This window comes from Corapipo altera, unplaced genomic scaffold (genome assembly GCF_003945725.1).
Source record: "Corapipo altera isolate COAL_440 unplaced genomic scaffold, ASM394572v1 113, whole genome shotgun sequence".
Lineage (NCBI taxonomy): Eukaryota > Metazoa > Chordata > Aves > Passeriformes > Pipridae > Corapipo > Corapipo altera.
The window spans coordinates 3,249,586-3,275,103 of record NW_020884895.1 but is presented as its reverse complement, the minus strand read 5'-3'; the positions used below and the strand labels follow the sequence as shown (position 1 = coordinate 3,275,103).

At 60.8% G+C, this 25,518-nt stretch overlaps 2 protein-coding genes and 2 non-coding genes across 14 annotated transcripts; all 4 read right to left on the bottom strand.

Annotated features, from left to right (window-relative positions):
* Positions 1 to 222: 222 nt before the first annotated feature.
* FAM131A (family with sequence similarity 131 member A) lies at positions 223 to 6,416 on the bottom strand. 2 transcript variants are annotated; one of them, XM_027647671.1, is made up of 6 exons: positions 6,070 to 6,416; positions 4,326 to 4,450; positions 3,390 to 3,483; positions 2,964 to 3,146; positions 2,611 to 2,739; positions 223 to 2,251 (listed from the first exon to the last, which is right to left on the bottom strand). In XM_027647671.1, the coding sequence occupies exons 1-6, from the start codon at positions 6,098 to 6,100 to the stop codon at positions 1,806 to 1,808; spliced, it is 1,008 nt and encodes a 335-aa protein (XP_027503472.1). In that variant the 5' UTR covers positions 6,101 to 6,416; the 3' UTR covers positions 223 to 1,805. The 2 variants fall into 2 exon arrangements, with proteins under 2 accessions (XP_027503472.1, XP_027503473.1); XM_027647672.1 differs by lacking the exon at positions 6,070 to 6,416 and adding an exon at positions 4,873 to 5,349.
* Positions 6,417 to 7,879: 1,463 nt separating this feature from the next.
* Positions 7,880 to 25,427, bottom strand: EIF4G1 (eukaryotic translation initiation factor 4 gamma 1). 10 transcript variants are annotated; one of them, XM_027647721.1, is made up of 34 exons: positions 25,311 to 25,427; positions 23,919 to 24,027; positions 23,735 to 23,821; positions 23,412 to 23,444; positions 22,803 to 22,823; positions 22,102 to 22,275; positions 21,646 to 21,745; positions 19,764 to 19,876; positions 18,646 to 18,738; positions 18,499 to 18,565; positions 17,202 to 18,086; positions 15,980 to 16,068; positions 15,586 to 15,772; positions 15,091 to 15,224; positions 14,701 to 14,838; positions 14,335 to 14,508; positions 14,058 to 14,255; positions 13,645 to 13,791; positions 13,314 to 13,550; positions 13,123 to 13,227; positions 12,572 to 12,725; positions 12,367 to 12,464; positions 12,166 to 12,268; positions 11,944 to 12,046; positions 11,062 to 11,318; positions 10,853 to 10,968; positions 10,523 to 10,695; positions 10,242 to 10,367; positions 10,077 to 10,158; positions 9,755 to 9,853; positions 9,500 to 9,634; positions 9,331 to 9,412; positions 9,111 to 9,251; positions 7,880 to 8,999 (listed from the first exon to the last, which is right to left on the bottom strand). In XM_027647721.1, the coding sequence occupies exons 2-34, from the start codon at positions 23,991 to 23,993 to the stop codon at positions 8,818 to 8,820; spliced, it is 4,908 nt and encodes a 1,635-aa protein (XP_027503522.1). In that variant the 5' UTR covers positions 23,994 to 24,027; positions 25,311 to 25,427; the 3' UTR covers positions 7,880 to 8,817. The 10 variants fall into 10 exon arrangements, with proteins under 10 accessions (XP_027503522.1, XP_027503523.1, XP_027503524.1 ...); XM_027647722.1 differs by having other exon boundaries at positions 11,944 to 12,034; XM_027647723.1 differs by having other exon boundaries at positions 14,701 to 14,820.
* LOC113949334 lies at positions 14,584 to 14,659 on the bottom strand. The gene has a single exon (XR_003528427.1). It is a non-coding gene; the product is annotated as a small nucleolar RNA SNORD66 (small nucleolar RNA).
* On the bottom strand, positions 15,858 to 15,934 carry LOC113949333. Its single transcript, XR_003528426.1, has one exon. It is a non-coding gene; the product is annotated as a small nucleolar RNA SNORD66 (small nucleolar RNA).
* Positions 25,428 to 25,518: the final 91 nt, after the last annotated feature.

Here is a 25,518-nt window from a genome sequence, read left to right as displayed (position 1 = left end):
TGCCGTGGGGAGGGTCCAGCTACCCGCCAGACACCACTGCCAGATGCCCATAATTAGGCACCCTGTCCCTAGGAATGCGAGATAAGGGACGATGCCTGATGCCTCCGTCACCCTGTGGGGCCGCGGAGGGGGATACATCACTGCCACCACTGGCCTGTCACTCCTCTGGCCCCCCGAGGAGGAGGTGCCTCCCACCTGCAAGAAGAGGCTCTCGGCGCAGCACTCGCACAATTGACTTTATTCAAGACCTGGCAGGATAGAGGAGGGGGTGCCATGGTGTGGACACCCCTCAGGTACCGCCGCAGCGGGGTGGGGGGCTCAGGCAGCCCCACAGATATGCACATGCGTGCACATGCCCATGCGCTCCCAGGTGTGCACATGCACACACACACAGAGCAAAGCCCCCCACCCATCTGCAGGCACCCCAGACTCACCATCCCATCCTATCCCTGTACCCTGGAGAGCATCTGCTGCCCTCGGGAGGGAGTGGCAGCGGGTGGCAAGGAGCCCATTGGCACGCCATCAGGCCTGCCAGCCCCTGCAGCCCCTCACAGTTTGGCGATGGAGGGTCGGGGTTGGGGGGCAGCCCCACAGTGGGCACCCCAAGGCAGGGAGGGAGAACAGGGGCTGTGCCCAGCAAAGGCTTGTGGGGGTGCTGGGGGTGCACAGGAGCAGGGGCGCAGCAGGTGCTTGGGGCACCCTGGGATGAGAGGCCAGGGGACCAAGGCCGGGCTGAGTGAGGAGCAGCATGCAGGGGGAAAGTGGCCCTACAAGAACACGTGCCATGCGGGAAGGGGCGTGCAAGCGTTGGCAAAAACTGGCATTCCTTCCCCAAACCACGTGCCTGGAACCCCTGGCATGGGCTTGAGGGGCCCCCGAGGTGGGGATGCCACCCCCAGCCAGAACGGGGGGGGCTGGTTGCCCTTCTTGTAGGCACTTGGTTCCCTGCTAGTGGTGAGTGACCTGGGGACAGGGACATCAGTCCCACTGCCTACCCCCTCTCTCCACCCAGCATTGCCTCACAGCAGATTTGGGGAGCCCTGGCTGGGTTGAGACCCTTGCTGAAGGGCTGGCTTGGGGCTGCTGTCCTGGTGATCCAAAGCCACCATCCTGAGGGCCCATGCCCACCTGGCCCTGCAGTCTTCCTGTGCCAGCCCCATGCATGTACAAAAGTATAGAAAGTCCCAGCACCACAGCACATCCGCAGCCCCCCAGCACACCCAGCACCCCCACAGTGTCTCTCTGGCAGCCCCATGTACCGAGGCAGCAGTTCACAGTTTAAAACTCGGTCTGATAAAAGTTGGCCAGGGAGAGAGGAAAAAAGCCCCTCCCACCCCAAGTGGCCACCACCATCCTGGCTCAGGGTGGTGGGGGCACCACGGGATGCTCAGAGAGTTTCAGCCATGCCAATGGCGGGGGAGTGGGGGCCTGTGCCCAAAAGGGGAGCCCAGGGTGGTTTGGGGGAGAACATGCGAACAGCCAGCCCCACTTATTTAGTCTTGTTAGTTTTGGGGATCACATCTGGGCATCAGGGTGGGGGACGGACCCCCCGAGCCCTTCCCTGTGCCTCTTCCCTGCTCTCATGCAAAAATCCAGGAGGGCAACGATGTGGCCAAGCAGGGCCAGGGCACAGTGGGGGCACACTGACTGGGGGGGTTGCAGTGGTCCCCCGAGCCCCTCCTGCGCCCGAATAGCAAGGGGGAGCAGCAGCAGGGCTCGTCCCTTGCCCAGTATGGGGTCTGGCCAGAGGGCTTCGGCAGGGGGACTGGACCCCCACCAGGAGAGGCAGGGCACCCTGGGGGGCATCAGGGCTCTTCGGTGTCCTCCTCCTCCTCCAGCGATGCCACCCCGGAGGAGGCGACATCAGAGACTTTCCGGCGCAGAGGGAAGTCCTTGCTCAGCACCACCTCATCCTCCGCGGGCGAGAGGCAGGCTTCGGCGTAGGACACAGAGTAGAGGGAGTCCTGGCACCGGAGCCGTGCCAGGCCCCGCAAGGCACTTTGGCTGGCTGGGGGTGGCAGCTTGGGCAGCAGCAGGTCCTCGCCCCCCAGGGAGCCCAGCAGTTTGGCAGTGAGTTCGGAGGGGGACACCATCTCCAGGCTGCAGAGGCTGGAGCAGAGAGTCTCAGGGGAGAGGGTGTGCGAGGAGTCGCTCTCGGGCTCGCAGGAGCCGTGCCGCACGCCCAGCTGGCACAGGTGGCCCTGCAGCAGGTCTCGCAGCAGCGCGCTGGCAGGCATCGTGCCAGACAGTTCTGTGGAGAATCAGGACATTGGGTCAGTCCAGGGCTGAGGGCACCACAGATGTCAGCTGCCCCCTCCCCTGTGCCCAGCAGGTTGGGAGCAGACCCATGACCCCTTTGCCCACAAATTGCTGCATGCACTGTTAACCACCAAAAGAAAAGCAAAACACGCTCTGGCACCAGGGAGGGTGTCATGTTGAAGGGCTTCCCCATCCCTGGCATGGGCACTGTTTGCCATGGTGCCAGGCAGGAGCACTGCCCTGTGAAGAGATGGTCAGGCTGGGGAATGTGCCAGGCAGCTCCTTCAACCCTCAGTGGTGGGACACCCACAGTGGCAGCAGGGCCACTTGCCTGCTCCCCATGGCACTTACCGGTGGCCTGGGAGCTCTCTGTGGAGGGCAAGAAGTCCTCGTCATAGGACTCGTCATTGGAGTCGTCCCCATCCACCGAGGACCAGGCTCGCAGTTTGGCCTCAGCGATGGCAAACTGCTCTGCCACCCCTAGCACAGGACAGGCACAGGTCAAATGCATGCAGGGAGGTGCCCCCAAATCCCCCTGCCCCAGCACCTCTATGCCCCCAGTGGATGGATGGATGAATGGAGGGATGGACTGATGGATGGATGGACGGACGGATGGATGGACGGATGGGGACAACCTGTCCCACCACCCGTGCCCTCGGCCACAGTGAGGACCATGCCCACCGGCCATGCCCCACGGTGCCCACCGGCAGCAAATCGCGCCTCCTGCTCGCCCTCGCTCAGGTGGCAGTAGGAGCTGAAGGCGCTCTCCAGGGCAGCAGGTGACTCCACTGGCTTACACCAGCCCTTCCACTCGATGAGGTGGGCCACGCGGCCCTGCGCCATGGCTGTCGGCTTCGTCACGTGCTCCTTCACCACTTGCGAGATGCCTACGGGATGCGTCCCCATGTCAGCACCCCAAGTGTCCCTCACAGAGCTCATTGCCCTGGGACCAAGAACCCCCCGCCTCCAGCCCCTGAGACCTGGCAATCCCATGCCCTCCTCTTGGGCACCAGGGACCCCTTGAGCCGCCTAGACTCCACAGGGTTGACCTCCACGCCCTCCCCGGGAGGCCCAGACCACTTATCTCAGGAGAGCCCCTTGCCCAGACGCACCCCCGTGTGAACAGTTACCGTGCAGTGAGGAGCGGGCCAGGGCAGCGATCTCCTGGATGGTCAGCGCGCGCCGCGACTTGGGCAGCATCTCGACAGTGTCCTCAACATTGACCTGCCAGAGTGGGCAGCAGTGTCACAGACCCTGGCACAACTCCCCTTCTGTGAGCCCCATGCTCCAGGAATTGGGCTCAACCCCACTTGGTGCCCACCTCGAGGTGCCTGGGGTGTAACATATGCACACGTTACAGACACACATGTGTGCAGAGGGGTGGCCACAGTCCCTGCATGCAAGGCAGTGGATATACTCATCTGTGCCTGGGTGCACTCTCCCACACTATACAGCCATGATCTGACACTGTGTGCACATTCACTGTGCACACTCACATCTGCACTCTTACCTGTGCACACACACTGGCACGTGTCCGCTCAGGTAAACACACGTACACACACACACAGACGAGCAAATGTGAGTGAGACGGGGGCACACCCTCGCTGTGCACACATGTGAACTTGCTGTACACACAAGTGCACCTGCACACTTGTGTGTCCACACGTGTGTGCCCTGTGCTACTTGGTGCCACTGACTCCCCAGCTTGTGCACATGCACGTGCAAGGCCAGCACAGGCGGATTCCCCAGCACCCACTGCCTGGCGGCACACACACTACGCCAGGACATCCTGCTGCATGTCCCCATTGCTATCTCGGCCATACCAGGCCCTGAGCCCATGGCCACGGGGGAAGCGATGTGGGATTTGGAGGCGCGCAACAAATTGCATTGCCATGGCAACGAGGCACCGTGGACTGATTTCTCCCAGGATACAGCCCGGCTCATGGCTGACGTCAGAGCAGCCTCGAGCTGCTGCGAGATGGCAGGGCCATGGCCAGGACGGGTGCCCCGCCATGGGGTACCAGCACACAGATACCCTAGCTGGGCATGTCTGGGCTCAATGGTACCTGGAGGAAGTCCTGGCTGTCGAAGGAGGCCTGGCGCACCAGCCGGGGCAGTGGGTGGGCAGCACTCAGTGGTGACAGTGCCTTCACCTCCTTCCACTCCACACACAGCGTCGTGTCCACGGCCACTGCAAGAAGAGCCGGGGCCAACCTCAGCACCTCTGTCCCCCCAGCAGCCCCCTCAGCCCCCCACCCTGCAGTAGTAGCTTCTTGCCTAGTCTGAGACCAGACACAACTCGTTGCTGCAGCACCAGTGACTCATGCCCGGGCAACTCTTCCACCTGTGTCAGCGGTAACGCAGGGCCCCAACCTGGCACTGGGGACCAGGCGCCTGTCCGAGCTTGGCAGCTGCTTCAGCAGGGATGGGGCAGCTGGACCAGGCTTGGGGGCATGGACCGGGCCAGGGGCTGGGTGTGTGGAGGAAGGCAGCATTGGGCCATGCCTGCAGGGGGCTGGTGCACCTCCATTGTCTCCAAAACCCTCCTATCCAATTCCCCATCTCTGGGGCAGGAAGGAAAGAAGCAAGAAGGAATAGGGGCAATAGACATACCCATCCTTCACTCCAACAGCATGATCTCCTGGCAGTGGCACCCCAACTGGATGAGTGCCCACACCCTCGGGCACTGACTCCCAAGCACTTGGCCCAGGGAGAGGGTCTCCTGTCACTGCAGCCCCCTGGACAGGCCAGTCCCAAAGGGGATGGGGTGTCCCTGAAGAGCCTAATTTCCACTGCACCGAGGTGGGCCTGGCTGACGTAAACCAGCCATGAAGCGGGATATAGGGGGAAAAAGCAGTGTTCCCTCCCACCCACATCTGAGGGTAGACCCTGGCTCCTAAAGAAACTGCTGATAGGATCGCTCCCACTCCCAGCTGTGGGCAGGGGCACCCTGTGGTGACGTTCCAGCATCAACACCTCTACCCCCTTAGCAACAACACCCCCAGAGCCCTGCCGGCACGTCTGCAACACCCTCAACACTGTCCTAGCCCCCACCAACCCAGCTCCCAGAACACCCTCAGATCACACCCACAACCTCCATCACCTCCATCCCTCCTGCAACACCCCCAAGACATCTGCAGCACCCCCTTTGCACCCCACACACTGCAGCACGCCCCTGCCAGCCCCCATAGCCCATCCAATAGCCCCCCAAACACCTCTATCTCTCTCATAGGACCCCTGTAACCTCCCAGGACTCTGACCAGCACCCTAATCCCCCAAGCCCCTTGCACCCCCACCAGCACCTCCAGAGCATCAGCCCAGCCCCTCTAACCCCCCCAAACCCCTACACATCCTCACGTCCCTGTACCTCCCTGCACTCCCTGGACCACCCAGTTGCCCCAGAGCAGCACCTTGAGCTCTCAAACCCCCACTCATCTATAGCCCCCATCACCCTATATGTACCCAAGTCCCCCAGAGCCCTCAAGTTCTCTGCACCCTCACCATACTTAGATACCCCAATTCTCTGTGTATTTCCCCCACCTCCATAGCTCTTCATATCCCACAGCCCTCAATCCCCATACACCACCAATCCATCCCTTAGACCCCCCTCAGCTCCCCTACAGAAGCCCCATCCTCTCCACCTTCCCATATCCCCCAGCCCTGGTAGCCCCTGACACCCTCATTGCAGCCCCTCCGCCGTCCCCAGCAGCCCCCGCACACACACCGCTTTCCATCCCCAAAACACCGTCCATACTCTAGGACCCTCAAACCCCTCAAGCCCCCGGTCGCATCCCGGTGCCGCTCACCCACCGATGGTGGTTTTGGAGCCGATGCAGCCCATGCTCCCGGGGGGGCCCCGGTGCGGGCACTACCGCCGGCTCCGCGCCGCCCGCATCGCCCCCCGGCCGCATGGGCGGCCCCGGGCAGCGCCCGCGCCCCGCCGGAGCCGCTGCCGGGCCGGGCCGGGTCGCGGTACCGGAGCCCCGAGCGATGCCGGAGCCCCGAGCGATGTCTGCGCCGGGCCGGGGAGCAGCACGTCCAGAGACGTCACTACTGGGGGAGGAAGAGGAGGGAGAGGGGGAGGCGGGAGGAAGAGGAGGAGGAAGAGGAGGAGGATGGGAGAAGAGGAGGATGCGCGGGAGGAAGGCTGAGAAAGAGAAGGCGGAGGGGGCTGAAGGATGAGGGAGAGGAAGGAAGGGGAAAACGGGGGAGAGGGAGGCCGGGAGGAAGAGGAGGAAGGGGAGATGAGGAGAGAGAGGAGAAGGGGGAATGAAGGCAGCCGGGGAGGATGAAGGAAGAGGGGGGCTGAAGGAAGAGGAAGAGGGGGATGGAGGAAGAGGAGGGGGGCGCGGGGAGGAGGAGGAGGATGGACTAAGGAAGAGGAGGGGGCTGAGGAGGAGGAGAGGAAGGCCAGGCACCGAGGAGAGCACCGTGCCAGCACCGCGGACAGCGCTGCCCCGCCTGGCCCCGGGCCCCCGTGCACCCCCCAGGGGGCACAAGGTGCTGGGACCCTGCAGCAACAGGGCACCCCTCAGCCCCAGGCCTGCCCACGGAATGGGTGATGTGGCCCTGCCTGCCCCTACCCTCCCCCGAAGGGCCATTGATGCTGGAGAGAGCACAGCCGATGGCAGGGGGTCCTGGGTCAGGAACAGGTGGGTGCAGGCTTAGGGACATCACATCTGATAGCATCACAGAGACGTCCCCTGCAGGAGATCCAGGCCAGTGCTGAGGGTCAGGCTGAGGGGCTAACCTACAGCCAAAGATGTGTTCATTCAGAAACCTACTGATAGCAATTAATGCTGCGGTACCTTTTGCCTGGCACAGGAGGACACTGCCAGGGTGCCGCCCTCCCTTTGGCAAGCAGGTTACCCAAAGTCGCTCAAAGGGCTCACTCGTTACTCACTCACTCCCAGTCAGGGGGAGCTCCTGGCCAGTCCCCCGGGCCCAGGCCTTTCCCTGCCAACTGCTTCCCAGCATCAGTGCTGCCAGGGCTGCAGCTCAGACAGATCAGCCTCTAATCTGGGGAAGAGCCTATGGTTAATTATTCTGTACCCTCTGGGCCACGGCCAGGGTGACTCAGCAAGAGGCAGCCCAAGGCAGCAAAGACCAGTCTCTGTCCCCAACAGGGACACCCCACAGGGTACCTCCAGCAGGGCCCAGCTTTGCTCCATCTCCACTCCAACTGCAAGACAAGGCAGGAGGGGGCTGAGAGAAAAATGTCCTCCCACATGGGAAAGTGTAGGGGGAATCTGGCACACATCTCCCATCTCCTACCCCGAGGAGACCACACAGGTTCTGCCACTTGTGCCTGTGGGAAAAGGGAGACTTCAGGACAATCAGGACTCTGCTCCACAGCCAAGCTGCTGGCAAGGCTGTCTGCTCCACCACGGGACACCCTGTGCCAGGCAGAGCCAGCGAGGGGAGTCCAGGGGGCCTGGCTGCCGGCATATATAATCCCCTTGTCACCCTCCCAGGCCTGGAATGGGGGGTACCTACCATCTGCCCTGGGGTGACAGGGGAGACTGGTCCCTGTCCATGCCTGAGGCTGGCACCCCACACCAGCCCAGGCACAAGCGACATGGGACGGGGTGGGGGGGTGGCAACAGCGGCACACGGGGCATTATTTAGCAATGTTCTTTTATTTCCAGTTTTAAGGTGAAAAGATGCCTTTAAATCTTCAATTAAATACTCCATAAAGAAAAAAAAAAAAAAGAAAGGCAAAAAAAAAATTATTTACAAATTCACGTGACCAGTAATTGAATCCTTGTTTTAATAATTACACATGCGGCTCATCACATCCGGCGCTCTATAAATACAGGGGACGCGGATGGGGGGGCCGCCCTGTCACTTGCCCAATTGTGGCCTTAAACGTTTGGGAGAAGGATGGGGGCTTTTGGGGTGTTGGAGGGACTCAGCCTGGCCCAGAGAGAAGGGGCCGCTCCCCCCACCCCGCCCAGTTCCCGACACCCTCCCCAGGTGTCAGAGCAGGAGCTGGGGGGGAATGATTTATATTTAAAATTTAAAAACCATAGAGGGGGAGGTCCAGGCAGTGATGGAGGAATAGAAAGAGGACAGGGGAGGGGGAGAAATCACGCTCCTGTCCCCAAACCAAATTTAATATGTTCATATATATATAATCTCTATATTTCAGCAAGAAGGGGGGAAGAGAAAGAGGAGGAGGGAGAGGAGGGGAGAGCTATGTCCCCATCCTATCCCCCCTCTCCATGACATGAGTCCAGGGGTGCTCTGCCCCACTCCCAGAGACCCAGTGTGCCTGTGCTGGGAGGGGGGTAAGGAGGGTCCCCAAGGGGACCCATGGCAGCTACCGCCTCTGTCAGCATCCGTTTATTATCATCATGACAAACTAATACAGGCCTCACAAACAGAACCAGGACAGAGGAAGGAAGGAGAGAACTGAAAGAGAGAAGGGGGCTGCAGGGGGCACAGCAGGTCCCTCAGCCCTGGCATCAGCAAGTCCATGGGTGGGAGGGGATGGAGTCACTCCCCGGGGTGCCCCGCTCTCTCTCCCCGCTTTCTCCTCCTCCTCCTTACAGCTGCTCAGTTGTTGTCCGACTCATCCTCGGCTTCACGGAGCCAGGTGAAAAAGGCTGTCACCGATTTGAGAGCTACCCCTTTGCCCTGCTGCTCTGCTGGGTCCTTGCTGGACTCCCACTTGTAGAAAGCCTCCTCCTTGATGACGTCCTCATCGTAGAGGGCATCAAAGAACATCCGCAGCAGGTCTGGGGGGGACAAAGGGGGACCTCTGCCATTCTCCAGCCACCAGCCAGCCTGCTGGGGTGGGGACACACCTGCCACCCCCCCTTCTCAGCCCACCCACACCCCACACTCACTGGGAGGCTGGTCCAACTTCACCACCAAGGCTTGCAGGGCGTAGAGCGCCTGGAGCTCCTTCTGTTCATCCCGTAGGTACTTCTGCAGCAGCTTGGCTTGGTTGCGGATGACCATGGTGTCTACGCGGTATGGGTTCTCGACTGCAGGAGATGGGGCATGAGAGGGAGGCAGTGGGAACAGGGGAAGCCCCCCCCCCTCCTGCCACACCCTGGTACTCACAGACAATGGCCGAGTGGCACACAGACGTCATCAGGGCCCTGATAAACGTGTTGGATGAGACCTGCTGCTCGCTCAGGTTGGCCTGGAGGGGGGAGGGTAGAGGACCGTGAGCTGGAGAGGGAGCCAGGAGGGAGCCCCCAGACACACAGCACTGCACCCACATCCGCACCTCAATCCAGTCGTGTATTCTTTGGTTGTTCGGGTTCTCCTTCAGCAGTTTGTCCATTTGCTTGCACAGCTCCTCTGAGGTCAGCTCCTTGCGGCTCGGCGTGTCCGAGCTGTCCCCCATCGTGTACTCCAATTTCTAGGGAAGCAGGCAGAGACAGCTGTTAAAGGCAGCACAGGGGAGCACCACACCCCCAGAAGGGTCCTTCAGGGTCCCCTGACAGCCCACCTCCATCCCTCACCACCACCAAGCTCCCACCTGCTCTGTGACAAATTTGTTGACATCCTGGTCCTCAGGCAGGAATTCCTTCCAGCTCAGGCCCCCATCCCGCCACAGCTTGCCTGCTGTCTTCTGGCTCTGTGGGACAGTCAGCATCAGCACACCATGCCTTCCCATCTCCAGGAAGAAAGATACTGCAGCTTGGCCACACCACCCCCATGACCCAGACATTGCAAGGGATGCCACGCATCATCCCCTCTGGTGGCAGGGGGGCTCAATCCCTACATAGTCACCTGGCCCCCAGGTAGGCTGCCAGTCCTCAAGGCAGCAACTGGCAGTCACGTGAGCCCCGTGAACTTACCATGCCCTTGCACAACAAGCCCAGCACCTCAACAAGCAGCGTGGTGGCCTTCCCAATGGGCACCAGGGGCTTTGTGATTTCCCTGTGGGGCACAAGAAACCTGGCTGAGCTACCTGTCACGAGGAGCCCTGCCATGCCAGCCCTGCTAAGGAACACAGCCCTCACCTGAACAACTCCTCCATAGGGATGCCTTCCTCTTGCAGGATGGGGGTGATGAGCTCAGCCAGGTACAGCCAGATGTGTGGGATGTCAATCTCCATGTCCTCTGCAATCTCCAAGATCTCCCGCAGCCTGCAGAGCAGAGGGAGCTGTTGGGATCCAGCAGTCCCCGTGCCCTCGGCTAGGCGGGACCTCAGGAGTTCTCAGTGCTGAGCCCTGCTCAAGGCAGGGCCAATTTCAAAACCAGGTAAATACTAGCCTAGGACCAGGCTGCCATGGCCCCTCACCCTTTGTAGTACTGTTCCTTGGAGAGCGTGCCTGCCTTCACCAGCTGGCACAGCAAGGCCCCCATGTGCTCACGGGAGATGGTGCTCCTCTCCAGTGTCGACTCAATACCATTCTGCACAAAGATGTAGAGCGAGGAGGGGCTGCCCAGCTCCTGCACACACTGCAGAGCCTCCTGCAGGGAAAAGGTGGGTCAGTACTTCCCCACAGCCAGCTCTGACTCCCTCTTCCACATCCAGCCACCACCAGTACCCTGCTCATGCCATGTAGGGAAGCGTATTGCATGTTAGGGGGACCAGATGGTGTTGTGCTTGGCCACGCCATCCTCTCACCTTCATGTCATTAATGTGCAGGTATTCCTCTATGATCGCCTTGGATTTCTTCTCCAGCTCCTCTTCCGACAGCGCAGGCTTGGTGGATGTTGCAGGAGGTGCTGGCTCTTGTTTAACTGCAAGGAGAGATCAAGGATCAGGCACCTCCTGAGACAGGCAGAGCCACAGGCCACAGCCAGACCCTGGGATATTGCTGCTCCCCAGCTCACTGGTCTCTCGGCTTCGGTCCCGTTCCTCCGTCATGCTGGCAGCCTTGCGCACAGCCTCAGGGCCGCCCTGCTTCTCCCGTTCTCGGCTTCTGTCCTCCGTCTCTTTGCTGAAGCTCCTCTTGGTGATGGTAGACCTGTTCCTGTCTGCCCGCTCTCCCCGGTCGGGACGCTCCAGACGGTCACTGCCCTTCTCCGAACGTGACTCCCGGTCCCCTCTCTCCCCAGCCTTCTCTGACCTGTCACGGCTGGAGCTGCTCCTGAGTGGGAGAAAGATGCACACAATGTGAAGAGTCTGTCACCACCCTCCCTGACCCAATACTGCAGAGCTCTGCAAGTAAGGCTGTCCCACTCCAGTCCCCACCTCTTTTAGCACTTGATCATTTCTTGGGGGAAAATACTTTTCCCTTTCTCCCGTTCCAACTCACGCCCTTTGCCTTTCACTCTGTCCACTGCCATGGCTGAGCACTGCCTGGCCTCGTCCTGCCCACACCTTCCTCCTGCTGCAAACTGCAGAGAAAACCCCATTTTCCTCTTCTCCTGAACAAACCCAAACTCCAGCTCTCCTTGGGGACCTCATACACCAGCCTCCACAAGATTCCCTCCAGTCCATCAATGTTCATCTGGTCTCAGGACTCCCAGGTAGACCCAGCACCCAGATGTGGTCTCCCAAGTGCCAAACCATAGGGAGGAAACCCAAAATGGGGTCAATCTTCCTTGCCACAAGGACTCACCACTGACTCCGAGCCCCCTCAAGGCCCCATCTTGCCACAGGGGATTATTCCAGTCAAGACACCATAACTTGCCTACATACTGACTGACAACAGCTCAATTTCAGGTTTCTTCCCCACATGCCCACCCACCAAGGCAGGGCTAGCCCCTCACCTCTGCACCACACGGCGGGACTCCGAGCTCTCCGCAGGTGTCGACTGCTGGAGTGCTGAGAAGCGGTTCAAGGTGCTCGTGGCTGGTCGCCCTGAATCAGATGCTGGGCGTGAAAAGAGGGAAGTCTCAGAGTTTAGCACCTCCCCGGTACAGGAACTGCTGGGGGAAGGATGCCCTCTCCCACCTCATCCCACAGCACCCAGCCAGTCCCACACTGTCTACCTGAATCTGCGGGCTTTGCGCCAGACCCTCCGCTGCTGCCTTTGCCCCAGCTCAGCCGCCCACCCGGTGCAAAGAGCTGGTTGTTGGAGTCAATGGATCCAGGCTGCAGGTGGAGAGAGAGAGTCAGCCCTGAACCCCACACCGAGGCAGCATCCAGGCCAGGCAGCCGCCTCGGCTGCCGCACCACACCTCCCGCCTCACCTTGGTGATCTTTGTTAGCCGGCTGGTGTCGATGGGCCGGTTGCCCTTGCTGATGGGCACCGTGTTCCAGCCATCATCTGCGACCAAGCTACTGCGCCCTGGGCACAAGAGGAACAGTTGTAAGGTCCAGTCCTGTATCCAGCAGTGCCCAGTGAATGAAACTCACCCCAGGTAGCCTCAGGTGCCCCTGAACCCAGGCACTCACCACCAGAGGATGGCCCAGGGGGTCCTCTCCTCTTGTCCTTCGACATGAGCTGCTGCACTTTGATGTGTTCTCGATGCTCCTCCATCTCTGCTTCTTTGTGGATCTGATCGATGGTTTTGGGGCCCTGGTCTCCTCGCCGAGGCACCCAGCTATTCTGCAGATGGCAGGGAAGAAGGGAAGAGGGCACTGAGGTGGCTGGGGAAGGGAGATAGTGACATCCCCCCTTCCCACCCTCAATCTCAGGCTGGTTCCTGCCTCAGCCATCACCATTCTCATGTGCTGTGGCAGCTTTTGGCACAAAAGGGCTCAGTTTCTGGAGCCCCCCTGCATTAAACAGCCGCTGATTACTGTGTGCCCACTACCACTACCATGATAACCAAGGGCTGGGGCTAGCATGGTGTCTCTGGGGCTGGCCACAACTTACATACCCACCTCTCCCCTCCCAGGGATGCACGGATTGCTGGCACCCAGAGGACACAGACCAGCAGCTCCATGGGATCAAGCAGGGGACAGAGGACAGTCCCCAGGCAACAGCATTCCATGCACCTTACCCGTCTGAGGTCAATGACATCCTGCAGCATGAAACGGATTCGGGATGATGTCTTTTTCTCTTTGATGATCTTCTCCATCTGATTGAAGTACTGGTCCATCCTGGGCTATAGAGGGACAGAGCCAGGGTCACATCCTTCCCAAAGGCAAGGGCAGGGTAAGGCAAGGCAGGGCAGGGCAGGGCAGGGACTACCTTGGCTTTTTCAAAGTCCAAGTCCTTGCCAATGGTCGTAAGCAGGCGGCAAAGGCACTCTAGGGACTCCTCATCATGGTTTTTGAGCAGCTTCACTACGCAGTCATGCATGATGGCCTCCGTCAACATCTTCAGTTTGAAGAGCTCTCCAATGAACTTGATGTTGCCCAGGGATCGTCGTCGGGCCTTGTCCCGCGCCTCCTCCAGCTCATCCTTCATGCGGGCCTTCTCCTCGGGCTGCAGGAAAAGCACAGCAGGACAGTTCAGCGCCCAGAGTCACCCCAAGGACACCTACATCAGCCCTCAGCTGCAGCCTCCCACCCCAACTCACAGCACTGGCATCGTCCATCTCTTTCTGCCGCTTCTCAAAGATCTCATCGTCGTCCTTGTCCTTCTCAAACTCCTTCTGGCAGCGGTTGAGCAGCAGCTTGCGGAAGTTCACAGTCACTGTGGGCTTGTCTGTTGTGGGCACTTTAAGCTGCAGGGAGAAGTACAACCCAGACAGGGAGCATGAGCTCTGTCTCCCCCAAAAGTTGACTAGCTAAGTTGGTACTGCTCAAACAAGGGAAAAGCCACCCTACAACTTTGTGATGCTCTGCTAAGACTCTGAACTTGGTCCTCCATCCACACATCCATTTCCCCATCCCACACAGAAGGACCGGTAAACTGCTGAGCTCAGCTGAGGCTTAGAAACCTGAACAAACTTCTGCCTGTTCAGCAGGAGACCCTCCAGCTTCTGCTCACCCCCATAAGGCAACGGCACATATTAGCATAGGCAACAGAGAAGTTTGGCTCCGAGATGGCCTTCTCGAAGACGAGGTCGATGACACCCTTGAGCCGCTCCTCCGTGTCGATGGACAACTCCATCACCTGCTTCATCAGCTGCTGGAACATCTGGGGTGTCAGCTTGTTGAGGATGCTGCGGACACGACGGAGCAGTTCCTGCAAGGACAACAGGATCAGCAAGAGCCAGGTACGTTCCTTCCCTGCTCTCTCACTGCCCACCCGCCCCAGCTCCCACCTGCGTCTTGATGTTCTCAGGATCCTCCTCCTCGGAAGCACGTTTGCTGCTGGGTTTCCAGGCCTTTTCAGCCTTGTTCAGCTTGACATCCTCATTGAGAGACACAGTAGCAATGATTTTGCGGGGTTCTTTCCTCTGGCTCTGCTGGGAGCGGCGAGGACCCAACCCTGAGGGCTGACACAGGGAGAAGAAACTCAGCTCTTTGCTCTGGGACTAGCTGGGCCGGCTCCTAGCGAGTCCCCAGTCCGTCCACTCAGATCCTCAGCTCCATCATGGACATCAGTGGCCCAGACACAGCGGCTCGAAAGCTTGATCATCACAGAGAGGTGGAGCAGGACAGCATGAGTGAAGTGATGAGATACTCACCAGGCCCCGGTTGCCCATGACAGGTCGGCCAAGGTTGGCGAAGGAGGGGGTGAAGTCAGGGCTGCAGTTCATCCCACTGAAGCGGATGGGGTCAAGTGCCCGTAGTGGGGTCTTGTTGGCCTGCGAAGGTACACACGGCTGAGGATGCCCGGGGGCAGAGGAGCGGGACGGATCCATCCCCCAGCCTCAGAGCCGGGACAAGGAACTGGAAAGAAGGCCCCAGAGGTGCCTCCACCCACAGAACCCAGGCTCAAGGGTGATTGCGTGTGCTGCAACAGGACCCTGAGCACAGCAGGTAAGTCCCTGCTCTGCCTTGACAAGGCTCAAAGAGGAGCCAGACCCCCACCTCTCCACCACCCATGCTTCCCCAATTTCCAGGGCCGCACCGACCTTGTCCAGCACCACATCTGTGATCTGGGGCAGCCCCTCAGGTTTCTGCATGCTGGCAAAGATGAACTGGAAGCCCAGTAGGAACTCTCGATCATATCGCTTCTTCTCCTCAGGGTTCAGTGGCTTCCATTGCTCTGCAGTGGGAGAACAAGAGGGAGACCCTGATGTGGTCTGTCCCATATTCTCCTCCACCCTGAGCTGTGGCAAGTCCAGGCCCACACAGGGACAAGCGAGGTGGGATATAGACAACCACAGAGCTGCTCCAGCCTGGTACACCATGAAAATGACACTGCTCGCTTAGAAAGCCTGATGTTACCAGCTCCCTGCCTCCTGCCAGGACCCTCATGCTGGGGCCTCTGTCTCCCACCCCATGCCAAGTTTGAGGACAAGATGGGAGGAAAATGGCAGGTTTAGGACATGCCACCCCCACCCTCCCCACCACTGGGTCCAGAGGTGGTGGCTGCCAGCAGAGGACTGTGCCAAGGTACAACTCACCTTCCTTGTAGCCGTACTTCTGGCTGGCAGCCTTGCCCTTCTCTGGGGCCAGCTTGTCCTCCTTCTCCTCCCACGTCTCCTCTGACTCTTCCTGTGGACGGGCAGGAGCCACGTCCTCTGCTTCACTGGCAGGGGTGGACGTGGGGGGCTTGTTCTCCGCCTCCGAGGCACTGTCACCAGTCTGAGACTGCATTGGGAGGGAGAGGGACAGGGACAGCAGTCACCTCACGAGTCTGGTCCTGCCCTCTCCACCCCACTCCTTGGTGTCGCCCCGCCTCAGATCCTCATTACCATCACAGAGCATCAGTGGCCCAGACACGATGGTACAAAGTAGAGTTCATCACAGGAGGAGATGGGACACAGGGTGATCCCTGGACACACCTGGGATACTCACCTCTTTAAAGGCATCCAGCAGATCACCTACTGCCTCCTTCTTGTTCAGCTCCTTCATCCTTCGCTTCTTCTTTGGCACCGACATGGCGACTGGGAGGAGAGATGGGGAAGTGAAAGACAAGAACCCTGCCAGTCCCCCAGGTACCCAGACACCAGTTACTGGGTCACCAGCAAAGCCCCAGTAACACCAGGTGAGCTTCATGATGGGGCCACAGGGATGTGGTCCTGCCACCCCAGCACAGCCTCCATCCCCAAACACAGTGCACCCACCTCGGTATCTGCAGCCTTGCAAATCCTACACACATTCCACCAAGGTAGCCCACTCCCTAATCAGACATCCCAGAATATACCTATACAGACACATCTCACACCTCTCCCCATCCAGATTCTGCATCCCGATTCACCCTGTCCTTCTTCAAAGCCTCCCATCCACACCACTCCTCTAGTGCAGTGCTCTCCGTCCTCCTCAGGGATCCCTACAGAGACCCACACCCCACCACAGAGCAGCTCTTATGTGGACACTCCCATACACACCACGTCTGCCCCCATATACACTCCTCTCCCTGGCACCCCAGTACACCAGCCCACATAGATGTCTTCCCCAGAAGCACACCTGCTCTCAGGTTGCCCTCTTATAGCCCCGGCTGTATCCCTGCATAGGGTACTTGATATAAACATATCCTGTGCACCCATCTTTCCCATCACCCCGCTGAAACCCCAACATTCCTGTGCAGGGTGCTTAAAAAAAAAAAAAAAGAGAGAAATATCTTCACCCCAGCACACCTCCAGAGCACCCCACTTTGCCCAGGCACTCCTGTGTACTTACATAACTCTACACAGGGTGCCCCAAATCTTCCCTGCCAATCCTCCACCTCCCTGTGTCCTCAAATGGCTGGGGATAGTCCTCAGATACAACCCTGATACACCCACCCTACACCTCTGCATAAGTCATCCCATAAAACACACTTCCATTTCCCATGGCACCCCACAGACCCTCTATACCCACTCCATACTCCTCCACGTGGATGTACTCCCCATGTCACCATCCACAGGCACTCTGTCCCCATCAGCATCCCATACCTGCATGTCCCCAACCCCATCCCGTTCTCCAACACTCTCCAGATACCCCATGCCTAGCACCACACCCACACGACGGCCCCCATCACCCAACACCTCACTGGGGCACCCCACAGCCCCGCACACCCCAGCCCAGCATTGCCAACCTCGAGCAGTCGCCTCCGAGGTCTGCGAAGGGGCAGGAGCCGGACTCGAGCTTCGCTCCTGGGCCTCAGCAGGGCCTTCACTCTCTTCCTCCTCCTCCTCTGCCTGGGGGGAGGCAGGGGTGCTGGGTTGGGCTGGCTCCTCAGGTTCTGAGATGGGGCTAACATCCGACTCAGGTTGCTCCTCACTCGGCTCCACTTTGCCAGTGCCCTCCACCCCATTGGGCAAGGGCAGCTCTTCGGGCTGGGCAATGGGGGAGTCCAGGGTGGGCGTGGGCACCGGCTCAGGGACTGGCAGCGGCTGGCACACAGGTGCCTCAGGGACCGGCTCGGGCACCTCCTCCAAGACCCCATTGGCCTCAGCAGTGGGCTCAGGGCAGGGCTCTTCCCGGGGCGGTGGGGGGCTGGGGGATGCGGGTTTGGCGGGTGCTTCAGGAGCCTGTGGTACAATGGGCGGCGGCGACGGCGCGGCCGGCACCATGGGCACGGCTGGCATGGGGGGAACAACGGGCACCGGCGGCACCTCGGGGGGCACAGGCTCCTGCGGGGTGGGCTCCGGGAGGGGAATAACAACCTCCTCTTCCTCCTCCTCCTCCTCCTCCTCCACATCCACCGTGTCCATGTTGGGCGCGGGCACGAGGGGCAGCTCCGCAGGCCCTGGCACTGTAGTGATGGTGCTAAACGTCTTTTGCGGGTCAGGTGGTGCCTCGCCCTGCTCCGCTTTTGTGTCCGTGTCCACGGGAGGCTCCATTGGCACCAGCGTCACAGCCGAGAGCACCACGGGCTCCACCTCGGGGATGAGGGGAGGGGGAGGCGATGGGGAGGCCGACTTGCTGGGCTCCAGGGAGACAGGCTTGCTCACCACCAGCGCGGGCTTCGGGCGGTCATCTGCAAGGTGGGTGGCATTAATGGGGGGCTCTGATCCTCTGCTCACCATGCACGGTGGGTGGCATTAATGGGGGGCTCTGATCCTCTGCTCACCCTGCACTCCTCCCCAGATCCCTCTATCTACAGGAGTAGGGACAGATGTGCCAAGCCATATCACAAATGGGTGATGGGAACAACAGGTGTCCTCCAGTGCCCAGGGGGCTGCTGAGATGAGCACACATCCCCCATAAACTCTCCTGGACCCAACATGGGGACAGAGGTCTCAGGTATGTAGGGAAAGCATTTGACCCCACAAGCCCCAGAAGAACCAAGGAACAGCAGGGCTGGCATGTCACACCCCACAGTGCCAACTCTAGGTAGCCTGGCAGTAGCCATGCCAGCTGGCACACTCAGCCCTGGCACAGGCACTTACCGGGCCGGACAATAACTGCTACATGGGGGGTCTCTCCGTTGGCCTGGGGCTCTAAACCGCTTCCAGCCTGGGGGGGGCAAAGAGGGAGTTGAATAGGCTGCATGCACTTCCTGCTGCCCCAGTTAGGGAGTTGGAGGGTACCCTTACCTGTGGAGGGGTGGGGGTGGATGAGGTCCTTGCTCCAGACATAATTTCTTCAGTAATGTCTTTGCCACCTTGGTTGGGGTCTCGTATCCGGATCTGTCCAAGGGTCAGGGTAGAGAGGGGAAGCTGTTGGCAGGGTGGGGACACAGCACTCAAGCCACCCCCTTTCCCTGAGCCCAACATTCCCTTATCCAAAGGGAGAGGAGAGGTTCATTCAGTGCAGTGCCTGCCCCAGCCACGCACAGCTTGGGGACCAGTGGGTGCCACATCCCCTCACCAAAGGGCACAGTGTCCCACAGACACTGGCCTGTCCCAGTGCCTTGCAAGCCATCACGCCAGGCAGTTGGAGCCAGCACCACATCCCCAGGCCAGTGTCCATCTCCAGATGTCAGGGGATCCCAAGGCATCACTGTGCTGGCACAGGGACTGCAGGGACCTCCTTCCACTTCAGGGACAACACAGGAGACCAGCCTCAGCACACAGAAATCACAGCAAGTTCCATGCCACCCCAGGCACAGACCGTAAGCACACAGTCTCACTGGCCCCGTGCCTGCCATGGGTGCAGCCCGAGCTACAGGGCACCCTGTTGCAGTGTGAGTGGGGGTGACACGTGAGTCTGGCTAGGACTATGGTGGGTGGCACAATGCAGGCAGGCACCCTGTTCTCTCCACCTTGTAAACACGACCTGCTCCCAGTACACCAAATACAGATCTCAACCCCTTTCTGATGAGGAAATGCCAGCACTCCCCTTCCCAGCAGCACCCCCCACCCCCCAGCATGGGGCCACCCAGCTCCCCGCTATAAATAGGCCCCGTGCGAGGCCTCCAAGTGCCGGCATCTCCGGGAGCAGACAGCAGTTGGCAGCCGCGGCACCCCCGCCCTCCCAGGAGCCATGACTCAGCACAACGCTGCCCGCCGGGACGGCCAAGGTCGCCGGCACCCACTGTGCACCCCAGTTCCCTCACTAAGCCCCCCAGCCTTTGCAGGTACAGCCCTGTGCTGCCCCCCTTCCCTGGTGTGCTGCACTGCATCCCATACTACACACTGCCAGCACCTGGGGCTGGCACAATACCCCCTCCTGCACACAAGCCCCCCGTGCCTGGAGGCAGATGGCTCCTTACCGTCTTGCGCTCTCGTTTTGGGGGGATTGGTGGCTGCTGGCTCACAATGACCTGGGCAGTGGGGACCCCCGCCGAGAACTGCTGCACCCCCTGCGCCGGGTAATACGCACCCGCTGGAGGAGAGGAGAGAGTGTCAGACCAGTCAACCCAGATCCTCCAAGCCCGTCCTGGGGCCTCTCTGATCTCCCAAACACAGGGGTCTGTCAGGAGTCTGGGGAGTTCTCGCCGCTCTGCAGCAAACCCCCATCACATCCGGCCTGGATCATCCCAACCCGCCTGACAGGCCTGACCAAATTCCTTCCCTGTGAAGCAGAGAGCGTCCCTGCGCCGCCCCCACGCCCAGCCAGGCCCCGCGGGCGCCCGCCGTGCCCACCGGCTCCTCGCCACCAAGAGCCCTGCCTGGACACTCGGCCATGACAGGTATGGGCGTCCTGGCTCCACGGGCGGCCTCCTTGCTGCCGGCACCCTTATCTCCCAAGGGCCAGCACCAGCCCGAGGGCGGCACCAGGCAGCCCCATCCACACCCTCCATTCACACCCAGGCAGAGGGGCTCCGTTCCCCGTGCAGCTGGAGCCTCTGGCGAGCCCAGTCCAGACAAGGGAGCCGTGCTGGGGACCAGAGGCAGAGCTGGACCCCATCCAGGGCTGGCACAGCCCTGGAGAAGCACTCTGCTCCTGCCAGGGCATCCCTGAGCATCACCCCAGAGCAGTGCCACAAGGATACAGGTGTGGTGGGATAGGCACAGTTGGGTCCTGGTTCCCTTCAGCTAAGGTGCCTTCCCCACTGCACTAACCCTGAAAGTCACTCATGGTGCCCTGGTGACTGCCTTATCCCTGACTCAGGGACCCTCCCTCTGCTCAGAAAGGACATAGGGGCATTGGATGGGCCTCACACGCTGGGATGGGCCAGGCACAGGGAGAAGAAGGTAGACCCTGAGCTTCCCACCCCTGGGGACCAGATAAGAGAAAGGAGGGACAACCTGACTCATCCATCAAGGGGCAAACCATGCCAAGTCACCCACCCAGTCCTGTGGGCAAGGGGCAAGCTGCTGCCAGTTCCCCTGGGAAGAGGCACAGCAGCCCCAAAGCAGAGACGGGGAGGCAAATCCATCCTGAAACCTCATACAGACACCCAGGGTTGTGCACAAAGGTGCAGCTGTGCCCTGGTCCAAGCATAGGAGCCAAGCACTGCCAGGGGCCACCTCCCTCCTCAGAGGTGCTGGCTGAGCCCCAGGGCAAGAGGGAGGGAGGCTGGGCACGTACCTGGCTCAGGAGAAGCCCATCTCTGCCCCGATTATGCTTTCCTGCTGTGCCGGGGCCAGGCCAGAGGCCTCAGCTCACATTTCTGTGTCTGCCAGGCCTCCCAGGACCGACCAAGCCTAAATATAGTCACGGCCCGGGTGGCCACATGCGAGCGGGGGGAAGAAGGAGGGGCTGCTCACACTGCACTCCCCAGCACCAGGAGAGGGCAGGCATGGAGCACCCCGGCTCAGATCCTGGGGAGCAGGAGCTGAGGGTGGTCAGCAAGCACTGAACTGCTCACCACCTTGATAGCAAGCAAGGGGGAGCAGGGGATAAAGTCTGCCCCAGCCCTCCACCAGGACAGTTAAACATTAATCAGCCCAGATTTGGAAAAGGGCGGGGGTGAATGGACCGGTGGGACACGATGTGCTGTTGGGAGATGAGCAATACTCCCTACCCCCCAAAACGGCCTGCAATGGAGTCACAAAGTTAGCCACAGTGAGCTGGCAAAAGTACAGGGGTCTGTGTTCAGCTCCCAAGCTCAGGTGGATGAAAAGAGACCAGAGGCATGGGAGTAAAAAAAGGGGAAAGTGCTGGGACTGGAAGAGCACCAGGGAGCGGAGCAACCCCTCTGTCTGTACCGTAAGTCCCGAACTCTGTGGGGCTGGCTCCAGGGTAAAAACTAGGGGCGCCAGGTTGAACCGGGTACTGTTGGGTCGGGACAACGTATGTGGAGCGACCCTGCAATGGGGAAGAAAAAGAAAGATCAGTTACGTCCCCTGCAGGGCACAGACATACCCCCAAACCAATGACGTAACCCCACACCTGCCTGTGAACTAGATGGGCACCAGGGCAGGGAGCAGGACACAAGCAAAGTGCACACCAAGTGCCGCAGGGGAGCTGCTGGGGAGGGGACCAGTGCTGTCTGCAGCCTCTCTACAGAGCCAGCATCACCCTTCTCAAAGTCGTGGGTGTTTAGAGAGCCTGGGGGACCACTTGCACCCTCCCAAAACAGACCTGGGCTCCAACCCCAGGCAACGCTTCCCACTGGTGCCCATTCCAGCCCCCTCCCACAGAGCCCAGAACACAGCCCTCACCTGTCCGGGAATGTAATAGGCTCCTTGGGAAGGTGTGTAGGATATCTGGGAGGGTATCATCATCACCTGGGAAGCAGCCGGATACACATGGGCAGGAGGGCCGGGCCGAGCCGTTGTGTTACTCTGCACGCGGGACGCACTGGCGGGAGGCTGCGCCCTGTTCTGGTAGAAATGCTTGGGGAGAGATGGGGTGCAGTGTCAGCGGGAGCACCGGCACCTCCATCTGGCACCGCCACACACGGAGGGGAGACACCACCCCCCCCCCCTCCAGGGTGCCGCCCCCCCCTCTCCAGCCCCCAAAGTAGCCCCCCCATCCCGGCACCATCCTGCCCTCACGCACCTGCGGGGCTGCCTGGGCCCACCCGACCCAGCTCATGCCCGGTGCAGCCCCGGCCCGGCCCGCCGGGGGCCGGCAGCTCCAGCGCCCGGGGCCGGCCACGGCCGCACGCAGCTCGGCGGCGGCGGGTCCCGGCGTGCTCCGCACCGGTTCCTGGCGCTCGCGGAGGATGCTGGGACCTGTAGTCCCGCCGTGCCGGAGCCAGACAGCATGTGGAGCTGGCTATTCCCACCCCGGCCAATGCCGTTCATCCCGACCCGGCCTGTTTGCCAGGCAGGAGCATCCCCGGGAGCAGCAGCTCCAGCCCAGCGACGAATGGGAAAGGTCCGCGCACGAACCCCCCGGGGCAAGGAGAAAGCATTACCTGAAGAGACCTGAATCCTCCCTGTTAGCAAGCGCACGCATACAGTGAGAAAAGGGGAAAGAGAGAGACAGGAGTTACCGGCACTGGGACCAGGCTAGCAAAGGAGAGGACAGGCAGCCAAGGAGCCCTTTGCCCACATCCCAAATCCACTGAGGTCCCCTGTAGGGACCTCCCAAGGGGCAGGGAAGGGTCTGAAGGGCTCCCAGACAGCATAGCCAAGGATGTCACCAGATCTGTCCCCAGCAGCTCCTCCACACAAGAGGGCTGATGGAGGTCCAGAGCCTTGCGCAGCACTGCAGGGCTCTGGGAGACCAAGCAAAGTGGGGAGGAAGAGGAGGATGAAGGGCACAGACAGAAGCAACAGCCTGGGCTGGAGTTAGCACAGGCACAGCCACATGCTGCAGGCTTCATGCAAGGAGGGAACTGGAGAGACACTGCAGAAAAACCAACCCAAAATTAAAGAGGTGTCCCCCACTTTCCCCAGACAAGCCTGTTCCCCAGCTCTGGGGTCCTCACATGCTCCCAGTCCCTTCAGGCCCAGGATGGGTGTTTCTGTGCAGTGTCAGGGCAGGGTGTTCAGCATGCAGGGCAAGGGAAGTGGGTTAGTACCTGCTGGTGAATAGCCCGAGGCCCTGCTGGAAACTGAGAGAGGAGGAGAGGGAGGTTTGGGGCAGGGGAGGAAGGAGAGAAGAGCAGTCACTCGGTGGGCACCCCCATTGGAGGCGACTGCCCACCCACCCCAGGGCCAGGAAGTCCTCAGGTAGCGGTTGTGATCCGGATCGCGGGTGCACTCCCCCTTCGCAGGTGCACGCCAGCCCTGAGGGGCACCACAGAGCTCCTGGGCTCTGTAGTAGTGAGCGCTACTCGGCCAGGAGGCAGAAAGCTGCTGGATACTCCTTATCACCCTCTCCGATGAGGCGCAAAACCCTTACCTGGCGCGGCTGAGAAGGCGTATTCATTTGTGAGGTCGGTGCCGGGTTAAAAACCACAGGTGCCGTCTGACTAGGTGGGAACGTCGGCTGGAAGGAGGAAGGGAGGAAAGGAGATGGCACCATTGCCCCTGGCACCAACTGGTGAGGCAAAGCTGGGTCCCTCATCCCCAAAAGGGACAGTTACCTGCGGCAGTCCGGGAGAAGGGGCAGGGTGTGGGGCTGTTGGGGCTCCTCCTGTGGGCTGTGGAGCTTTGTTCATTTCATGGGGTTGTGCATAAGGATCCCCTCGCTATCTGCAGGGACAGGGACAGTGGGCATAAGCTGGAGGTGGCAGCACCCTGGTATTTGTCCCCTGTCCAGGTAAGCCCTGAGAACTGCACATCTCCAGCCCTACCAGCATAAAGCTAGGCACCAGCCATGCCCCAGAGATAGCATCCCACCAAGGCACAGACCCCCAGCCATCCCTTCCTGCCCCACTGGGCCACAGAGAGGAAGGGGGTGGCACTGCCAGGTCACTGAGCCCAGGCAGGTCCTCACAGCCTGCAGAGCAGAGCCCACCATCACGCCCCAAACCCAGCCATGCCCACCAGCAGGACTGACCCACCCAAGGTGACACCACAAAGCCCAGCTGGGCCCCCCACACAAGTGGGCACCAGTGCCCAGGTAGATCTGGCACCAGCACCCAGGCCACCACCAACTCCAGGGGGCTGGGTGGGCCGGCGGCACCCCGGCGTCAGCCGTGCCCAGCTCCACCCCGGCTGACCTACTAAATGCTTCCCCTGGCTGGCCAAACCTGTTCCTGCTGGTGGCGCCGGGTCCCCAGCACACACCACAAACGCCTACCAGGGAGGGCAGGGAGCAGCTCCCTCGTCCCCCCCCCACCCCTGACACTCCAGGCCACTGCTTTGCCCAGGGGAGCCTGCAGCCCCCCGCCACTGCCGGCACACAGGCAGCCCGGACACCCTCCTGACTGTCCCAGGAAGGACTTGGCAGCCAGTGCTGCTCTCCCCGCCCCAGTGCAAAGGCCGCCTGGGCAGGAAAGAGAGGCAGTACCCTCCATCCTGCCCCCTGCCAGGGGTCTCGTGCACCCCATGGCACTCGACAAGCCTGCTGCCGGCCGGGCACCCGAGGGAACAGCCGTGGTGCCTCCTGTAACCTGACGCCTGGACGCGTCAGCACTGCCGGCCCCCAGCCCCGCTGCGGGCACTGCCAGGCACGTCCCACCGACACCAGGACATTGGGCACCCCAATCCCCCCCGGGCTGTTCTTATGGGGGTGCCACCCCACCACAGGGGTTCTGCGAGCGGAACCCGCAGTGGAGATGGGCCCTGCCAGGGTTTCAGGAGGTGGCAGACGCTGCGTTTCACCTCCTGGTGTTCCCCCCAGGCCCTTTCTCACGGAGAACCCGAAGGGGCCTGGCACAGGCAGCCCATCACTAAGACAGCTTAGCTTGGCCTTGAGACCACTCATTCCAAAAGAGAGGGGGTGGAATGTCCCACAGCAGACAAGGACACCCAGGCACAGCCAGACCTGGTCTCCCCAGCCCCTGACAACTCGGAGTGAGCAGGATACTCACCCCCCCGCGGGAAAAACCTGGGCCGGCTGAGCGGGCCTGCAGAGACCGTTCATCCGACTGACTGGGAGAGAGGAGAGAGGGGAGAGAGAAAGAGAGAGAGAGAGAGAGATCAGCCCGGGCCCCATGGGGGGAGCCCGGCCCCGGCCCGGCCCCAACCAGCCCGGCGGTGCCGGGGGAGAAGAATCCAGTCCCGGGGGTACAACAGGGA